The sequence below is a fragment of the Desmodus rotundus genome, chromosome 9 (genome assembly GCF_022682495.2).
Source record: "Desmodus rotundus isolate HL8 chromosome 9, HLdesRot8A.1, whole genome shotgun sequence".
Classification (NCBI taxonomy): Eukaryota; Metazoa; Chordata; class Mammalia; order Chiroptera; family Phyllostomidae; genus Desmodus; species Desmodus rotundus.
Window position 1 is genome coordinate 110,221,292 of NC_071395.1, and position 8,972 is coordinate 110,230,263.

The following is an 8,972-nucleotide window of genomic DNA, read 5'->3' on the forward strand; positions in this document are numbered from 1 at the left end:
CAAGGTTCACCCATGAGGTCGCATGTGTCAGAATTTCATTCCTTTTTAAAGCTGAATAATGTTCCATCGTATGGACAGACCACATTTATTTGTCCATCCATCTTTCAGTGGACACTTGGGTTGTTTCCCTCCTTCGGCGATTGTGAATCGTGCTGCTGCGAACGTGGGCGTGCACGTGTCTCTTCGAGTCCTTGCCTCCTTGGGGTGTGTCCCCAGGGGCAGAGTGGCTGCCCTTTGCTTTTATAACACTTGCTACAGCTACAATGACCACACAGCCGTTTGAGTGGTTCCCTGGGCACGAGTCCCGCACTGGATAAATGTTGTTCAGTGCCTGGGTCAAGGTTTCCAGTCTTAGCAGGCAGCCTGAACTGAGGCTGGGCTCATCTGAGCCCTTGAAGAACAGATCTGGGCATCCCCACCCCACCCCAAGGACGGACAAGTCTTCCAAGAGCATCGATTCTACTCAGTAATTCAGAGGAATAATAACAACAATAACACTTACGGGGAGCTTCCTTGGTGCCAGGACCCATGCCAAACCCTTGGCTTTCGTTATCTCATTTAATTATCAGAGTAACGCAGTGAGGTTCTACTCATCCCGATTTCCCAAGTGGGCAAACTGAGGCGACGTACCTTGCCCAAAGGCGCACAGCTAGGAACTGGCGGAAGTGGAACATTTAGGCAACACGTTTTGATTCCAGAGCTCACACACAAAACCATTTCTTGATTCTGGGGCAGGAAAGCATTGTTTTTTTTTATATTAAAGCAAAATCGGAGACGTTACGGAGCAAGAGTCAGAATTCAAATGTCATGTGAAGGGAAAGGATGCAGGACAGCAGAGCACATTTTCTGCCTCCCTGTGCTCAGCCCTGCACACCTCTGAGCCCGGGCGTGAGCTCCGTCCGTCCGTCCGCTTGTCTGAGGGCTCTTCGGAAACAGGCCGAGGCTTCCAGGCCGGGCGAAGCCAACAAGGACCACGCAGGGCCTCCAGCCATTCTCGTGCGTCTTCCAGAAGTCGTGACTGTGCAGAAAGGGAGTGCCCTCGTTCCAGACTGTGAACGTTGGCATCAAAGGGGAATATGTGTGTTGGGTGTGGAGCTCAACGCAACATACACCCTGCAGCTAAATGGGCTATTTTCCTGCCTCAGGAAAAACCCAGCAGAGCCCAGCGGAGCCTCTGCAGACCTCAGCCCCTCCCAGTCAGCCCTGTCTCCCTGGCCAGCCCTCCTGCTTGGCCACAGTCTGGGTCCAGCCTCACCCTGTGCCTGGGAGGAGGGGAGGTGAAGGAAGGCACTTCAGTGAGTGTTCCTTGGGAGGAGACGGGATGGGGGTGGGGATAAGGGGGGGACGGGAGAGGGCCTCTGCCTGTGTCCTGTTGGAGTGTGGGAAGGGGCTGGGAGCAGTAAGGGGGGCAGGACCCCGCAGTCCGAGGGAGGGATGCTCAAGTCCATTGCTTGGTCTGTTGTTTGGAATTCCGGAGCTCATTTTCCCACAGAAACAAAGCTGAAGCGGAGGCTGGCGTTCTGCCTGGCCCCCAGGAGCCAGATTCAGCTAATAGCGACACAGCCTCAGAAGACCCTTCACACCCTCCACCATTGTCTGTGACTGGCAGGTGCTGGCGACAGCTTCGGGGACCACAGAGCCTGGGGCAGCTCCGCCAAGGGCCCTGGTGGTGGTGGAACCTGGGCCAGGCCGAGGGCAGCTCTCACAGAGGCGACGGCTGGGCAAGAGGGATGTGTGCATGCGTGCATGTGTGTGTGCATGTGTGTGCGCTGTGCGCGTTTGGACGTTTCTAAGCACAGGACACACCAAAGCAGGAGCAAGTGGCCTGGCCTGGGTGGCCTCGGGCAGCTCCTGCCGTCTCTGTACCTCAGTTGCTTCCTCTGGAAATGGCAGTGGGAGGTTTGGACTAGATGGGGAGTTTCTAACATATTTTCTTTGTAACAGTTTCTCTTTTTTTCAAGCAATCTTGAGTAACACCTGCCCTAACTAAAGTGTCAGCAGGGTGGTGAGCGGCCAGCCGCTGCCCCTGCCGCCCCTCCCACCCGGCCAGGCTGCCGTGCTGCGGGGGCCGCCTTAGAGCTCCAGGTCTTCTCGGGGCACGTGTGAAGAGTCACCAGACTTGATTCATACACACACGCAGCACACATGCAGACATATGCACATGCATGCACAAGCATACGGACGCACAAGCACAGAAACACAGAGACACACCGATGCTCCGGCTCTCGCGTTATCGTGGAGTTGATCACAGAGGAGGGGCAGGGGTGTGGATGACGCTCTCTCCAGACTGCCCAGGACACTGACACCTGGGGCCGGCCCACCCAGCCAGCCCCTTGGAGCTGTGCAGCCCTAACGCTGGGACTTGGGATGAAGAGGCACAAGGTTCCATGAGTGCTGGGCGCTGGAAGTCACGCTAAGAGGCAGGGTTGCTGTGGCAGCAGACTCGGCAAGTCGGACTGGAGTTCCGCCCAGGAAGCACCAGTCCTGGCCCATCTAGCTCCCATTCTGTGACACACCGGGGCCCTGCAGGGTCAGCAGCCCGAGGGATCTCTGAGAGGGAAGTGTGTTGGGAGGCTGGGGAAGGGGGTGGGAGGTGGGGGAGAGGAGGAAATGAGACACAGTAGGGTGGGTGGGATCTGTGAAAGGTGGCAGGCTCACAGCAGGTGAGGGGACTCTAGGAAGCCCCCCACATCTTAATAGCTGGAGATCAGCCTCCCCCATGGACTCCAGCTCCTGGGTGAGCTGGGGGCCCTCTGCTGCCACGGCAACCAAACTTGGAACACAAAACACACCAGGAGCAAGGAGGCCCCTCCCAGAACAACAACATCCTGGCTGCAGGGGCTGAAGCAGGGCTCTGTAGGAGGTGCTATTTTTAGCAGCGAAGGCAGCCAGGGCAGGACTTGTATGGCCTTGCCTGTCTGGATGCATAACTTGCCCATTGTCCCCTCTGACCTTAGCTGGTCACTGAAAGGCCTCTGTCTGCCTGGGCACCCCCTGCTGGGGCCTCCTCTGGGGTGTCCCTGGGCCATGAAGAACCAAAGGAGGATGGAGCTGGCCTGGAAACACACTCACCTTGTAGCCTCAGGGAGCAGGCCCCCTCTCCCGAAAGCAGAATTGGGGTATCCCAGGCCATGATGGGGGCTTGGGAGGGAAGCAGAAGCTCTGCTGGGGTGCCAGGTGCAGGTCCCCCCACCTGGAACTCGGGCTCAGCTGCACAGCAGAATGAGCAGAGGTGAGGCACATCCCAGAGCAGGACACGGGTCCCCTTATTGCAGATATTCTCGGCTCTGGCCACACCCGGGTCAGCTCAGTCCCATCCTTCATGGGCTGAGAAGGTGTGTGTGAAAGAAACTGTGGGTCTCAGGCTTTCTTGCCCACGCCCAGGAGTCATGCCATGCTCCCAGGGTGGGGGGTGATGTCCGCATTTAATCCTGGGCACAAACACCATGAGTCGGGTCCAGGACGGGCTGTGCCCTTAAGGATGGAAATAGCTGATGGGAACCAGGCCACCCAAAGCAAACACTCGGGCAGCTGGACCCCCACTGCCCCAGTCCAGAACCAAGGAGTCGGCTGCCTCAAAGGGCAGGCACCCTGTTTCGGCCACCTCTTCCTATGCCAGGGCTCTCCCTTCCAACGGGACCCCTGGAACCAGCAGCTCTGTTCCCTCCTCCTGCCTTCCAAGACCAGCTCTTGAACGATGAGAAACACCAGGAATTCTTGGTGGGTGGAGAGAAGGATAGAAAAGGGAGTCATTCATTCAACAAATGTTTATTGAGCACCTACTATGTGCCAGGCACTGTCCTAGGAACCTGGAAAAGGAGGGGTTGGGGTAGCCTGCGTCTGTCCCAGCTGTGGCTCTCTCTCCCAGAAACAAGGCCTGCAGGGGAGAAGGGCCTAAAAGGCCCTTGAAAGGGTCTGGGGAGCCTCCTCCCCAAGAGGTGGAAGGCCAAGTATGTGGAAGGTAGAGGCCTCTAGAAGTGGAACTGCTGGGGATGTGTGGGACTCCAAGGCTAGTGCCTTCCATGGGACAAGCTGGGGACACAGGGACACGGGCGTGCCAAGAGCTGGGACAGCTGCAGGCGGCCCGGGCCCCCTGCATCACCTCCTCTTCAGCACAGAGATGCAGGACTTCTTGAGGGGCCCGATCTGCAGGTGGGCGTCCACACTCTCCAGGAAAAAGGCGGGCTTCAGCCTGGTCCTGAAGAGCCCCGCAAAGTAGCTGTCCACATGGCTCTGGAACGGGTCGATGGGGGAGGATGGGGGGCCACTCCGGCGGGCCCGGGTGGCCTTCAGCCTCCGCAGAAGGCTCACCTTGCCGTCCCGTACCGCATAGAAGGCCAGGGCCCGGTCGGCGTATTCCAGGCAGATGCCAACAGTGGGCGAGAAGGGGTGAGGCAGGGGCGCCTCCAGCCCGCTGAACCAGATTGAGAAGCTGCGTCCGTTCCACTGCAGGCAGCAGGAGTGGGCATTGCGGCCAAGGCGGCCCCGGTCATAGGGCTCTTGTGGGGAGAAATCTTCAGCCATGACCCCCACGCTGACCCAGCCCTCGATGATCTCCACCTCCCAGTAGTAGGTGCCCCGGTCCAGGGCGCCCTCGCCCAGCACCTGCTCACAATGAGTGAAGCGGGTGGGCGACTCGGGGTAGTTGATGGGACACAGCACCCTCTTCACACCTTTGGTTCCAAACAGCTGCAGGAACTTGTCTGCCGTGTCGCTGTCCAGGTCCACGATGTAGGCAACTGCGCCCACAGGCGGGAGAGAGACGCAGAGCTCAGGGCTGGGCTCAGACGGCATGTCCCCTCCCCCAGGTGCCCACCTCCCCAAACCCAGCTTCTCCCCATCTTTGCAGCCAGCACTACTCAGCCCTGCTGGGGAGCACCCCGTGAGCTCATCTAGCTCGCCCCATGAACGAGGGAGAGGACTCCAGGCGCTTGGGAGCCAGGGCCCAGCCCCGCAGCCATCGGAGGGCCCAGAGGGAACAGAGGGCAGAGCCCAGGGGCTACTCACACTTGAGGAAGTAATCCCTGGGCGCCTCGCTCTCCAGGGCCCCCGTGCTGTCTGGGTCCTGGGACTCCGCATCAGCTGCAGAGAGGAGAGAGTGGGGAGGGGATCTCCCCGGCAACCCAGGACTGGGCTGCTAAGCCCCTCCCAAGGCTGTGACCCCAATTCCCTCTTCACCCCCAATCTCCCCAGCATCCCAGGCCTCCTGGGCAGGCACACCGCCCCAACAGGGCACCCTGTGTTCACATGCACGCCTGGTCCTCGGGGTCTGCCCCCTGCTTCACTTACTCCCGGTCCCGCCCCTCTGGTCACAGTGGCCTAAAGGAAGCCCCCTCTGCCCTTCAGGCTGTGCCCAGGGCGGCTGACTGGTCCTTACACAGTGGTGGTTCTGGCTGCTGGTGGGTTTGGGTCCCACCCTGCAACAGACACAGTTTCCGTCCTCTACTCCTGAGTGGGCACCAGGCCCAGCGGGGGTGGGGGGGATGAGTCACTTGGAGCGGGCACCCACCTTCCTCGCTGAGCTTCTGCTGCCCGTCCTCGTCCCGGCTCAGCCCCCGCAGCTGCTCATGCTGGCTGGTGCAGGCTGCCATCAGAACGTCTCTCACCGCCTTCACAGCTTGGGATGACTTAGTAAAGCTGAGCTCCCTTGGGGGACCCAGCCCGGGGCCACACCCCTCCTCCAGGGCCAGCCTCAGTGCCAGGAGCTCCTGTGCCAGACAAATGCCCATGAAAGCCCTGCAGGCCCTAGTTGCTCCCAGCTGGGGTGAGACAGCTCTGCTGCCAAGAGCTGGTGCGACCCTGACGGTGAGGGCCCCACTGCCTTCTCCTCCCTCTGCCTGCTCCCCCACGCCCACGCCCGCACCTGCAGGAAGCTGACAGAGTCCGCCTCGTGGACCTGACCGAGGTTGTGTCGGGCCTGGCTGAGCCTGCTGCACTGTTCCTCCTGCCACCGCAGGTCGCCCTGGGAGCGGCCCAGCATGGTGGCCTCCCCCTCCTCGATGAAGCCCAGCACTTGGGTCTGGAAGCCCTGCAGCGTGGCTGCAGCCTCTGCAAACAGCCGGTTCACCCTCTCCCGCTCTGCCAGGGCAGCACTCTGCACAGGAGGACAGTGGGAGCAGTGGTGAGGGCAAAGACCATCCCTGTCTGGGCCCCGTCCTTCCCTCTCCGGGGGACAGAGGGACCAGCTGGAGCGTGTGCCCGGTCAGGGAAGACACCCGTGCTCGGTAGCACGGGGCACTGCACTGCGCACAGGCTTCCTTGGAGTGGCTCAGACGGCGCCGCCTGCTGCAGGGGCTAAGGGTTGGGGCCGGGCCTGACCTTGATGAGGGCCACTGTCCGCCGGGACTGTGCGATGCTGGCGCCCAGCTCGTCCATGCGGTCCTCCACAGCGCTCAGCACTTTGGGCTGCTCCACCTGTGGATGACAGCCTTCTTCAATGTCATGTAAAATTTTAAAAATTGAGTTGAGAGACAGAGAGGGGAAAAGGGTGAGGAGAGAGAGAGAGAGACATCGATTCGTTGTTTCACATATTCATGCATTCATTGGTCGAGTTTTCCTTGGGCCCTGACTGGGGATCGAACCCTCAACCTTGGCGCATTGGGACAACACTCTTGAGTGAACTATCCAGCCAGGGCTGACATCCTTCTGGAATACAGTCTGGCAGAGGCCACAGCTCTGCCCTGGGATCCCAGGCCTCACCCAGGGGCAGGAGAGGGGTGGGTGGCCTGGGAGTGCTATATGTGGGCGGGGAGTGGCCTTGGCGCCCCACAATATGCCAGAGGTGCCTGTGGGTTGTCTGCGTCCCCTCTCTGGTCAGTGGGCAAGTGCAAGGTCATCTATGGTCCTCTGTGACATTCACTTGAGGGCTTCCTTCAGTGGGGAAGAGGCAGAGAGCGGGGGTGGAGGGAGTGGCTGCACAGGAGGGCACTAAGCTGTCCTGGGGATCCCTGTCCCCAAAGACTGTGTGTCCCCAATCCAGGGCTAAAAAATGGGGATTCCAGGCAAATCCCGTGGGTCTTATGAGTCACGGCTCCAGGCAGGAGAGACGGAAAATCCCAAGGCTGAGGCTCCAAGACTGGGCTGGAGGCCAAAGGAAACTGGGGGCGGAGGGAGCAGGACCGACTACGCACAGACGCTCCCACCACGGCCCCGGAACAGCCGGACTGAGCGGTCTGTGTGCCGCGCTGCACTCCCGTCCCCTGCCACACCCATCTGCCCGCTGCCTCAGCCCTGGGCAAATCTAAGCTGGACCGGCCTGAGCCCGGCCGGCTTATCGGTGGTGCCGCGGGAGTCAGCAGCCCAGGATCCGCGGGCCTAAACCAGACTCCTCCTGCCTCAGACCCCCATGGGCCCCGCCTGGGCTACGGGACTCCCCCTCCCGACTGCCCTCCGCGTGCTTTTCGCGTTCTCACTGGGTCCTCTCCGCCCATCCCATCTCAAACGAAATGTCCCACAGCGAGCGGATGACATTGTCTCAGCTGGAAGGGACAGCAAAGATCCTCAAGTTGCAGGAGAAAATTAACCAACACCGGAAGGGGAGGGGGCGGTCCACGACCCTCAGCCGGTTGGCACGACCAGTCACCCGCCCTCCCCGACCCGCCGGCAGCGCCCGCGCCCCACCTCCTGGAGCGCGCGCTCCTGCTCCAGCGACACGAGCTCGTGGCCTCGATGCTCCTGGGCGGCGCAGGCCTCGCACAGGCACACGCGCTCCGCGCGGCAGTAGCGCTCGAGCGGCCGCAGGTGGCGTGGGCACAGGCTCTCCTCCAGCCGGCGCAGCGGCGGCACCAGGCGGTGACCGCGTAACGCGGGGCTGCGCTCATGCGGACCCAGGTGTGCGGGGCAGAAGGAGGCGAGGCAGGAGAGGCAGGAGAGCGCGGCGGGCAGGGCGGCGCCCTCGGGGCACGCGTCACAGCGCACCGGCTCTTCGCCCGCGGGCCACGGTTCGGGCGCGCAGGGAGCCGACGGCTCTGGGGCGCTGGGCGGCGCGCTGGGAGCCGCGGGCTCGGGGGACGGAGCCGGGGCCGAGGCCGAGCCGGGCCCGGGCCCGAGGCCCGAGCCCTGGCGGAGCTGCAGCAGTTCGGACAGCGTGTGGTTCTTGCGGAGCTGCAGGCCGTCGGGGAAGGGCTCCTGGCACAGCGGGCAGCGGGCGGCGCCTCCGGATGCGCCGGCTCCACCCGCGCCGCGGTGCGGCCAGAGCGCGCCCAGGCAGGCGAGGCAGAAGTTGTGGCCGCAGGGCAGCGTCACTGGCTCCCGCAGCGACTCCAGGCAGATGGGGCAGTTGAAGGGCCCGCTACCGTCCATGGCTCCGCGGCCGCCCCGGCGCCGCCTGTTCTGCTCCTGGCTGGGAGGGACCAGACCGTTCGCGCCAGGGCGCCACCCCCTGGGACACAGGCCAAGGGTCCCGTCCCCGCCTGTCCTCGGCTCGGACCGCCCCCTAGCGCCACAGGCCCGCCTGCGGGTTCTCGACACCAGGCCCCAGCTCTGACGGCGCTGGGCCGCCTCTGGGCCCGGCCTGACTCCGAGGGTCTCCTGGGCCCGCGGGTCCAGGGGCGGGCGCTGCTGCAAGGTGTGTGTGAGAGAGGGCGGGGGACAGAGAATGCGAGGGGGAACACACTCGAAGGAAGCTGGGAAGGAGTGCACCCCTCCGTTACTGCTCCAAGCCTCCCCCAGGCATGGGCAGCCCGGCTAGCCCACTGCGTCACGCCAGCACCTTCATCCTCAGCCCCCTGCTCTGCCCCGTTAGCAAAGTTCCGGAGCTGCTGACTGCACAGAAATAACTGCTGACCTGCGCGCGTTTTCGCCCCTTAGCGACTCTCTGTACCCCGGTGGGGAACTTGGACTTTTCTAAACCTGAAATGGGAAGTTGATGTCATCCTCCAAGCCGTTGTCTGTGGAATCCAGTCCCCGTCCATGGACACTCGTGGGCACCTGGGTGTGCCTGGGGCTAGGGGTGGGGGTGCCCCACGTGGAGG

At 62.3% G+C, this 8,972-nt stretch overlaps 1 protein-coding gene across 1 annotated transcript; it reads right to left on the reverse strand.

The window, feature by feature from the left end:
- Nucleotides 1-3,752: 3,752 nt before the first annotated feature.
- On the reverse strand, nt 3,753-8,351 carry TRIM47 (tripartite motif containing 47). The gene is made up of 6 exons (XM_053910619.1): nt 7,621-8,351; nt 6,319-6,414; nt 5,864-6,094; nt 5,510-5,708; nt 5,008-5,082; nt 3,753-4,739 (listed from the first exon to the last, which is right to left on the reverse strand). Exons 1-6 carry the CDS (start codon nt 8,299-8,301, stop codon nt 4,099-4,101), a joined length of 1,923 nt encoding a protein of 640 aa, XP_053766594.1. The 5' UTR covers nt 8,302-8,351; the 3' UTR covers nt 3,753-4,098.
- Between the last annotated feature and the right edge of the window lie 621 nt (nt 8,352-8,972).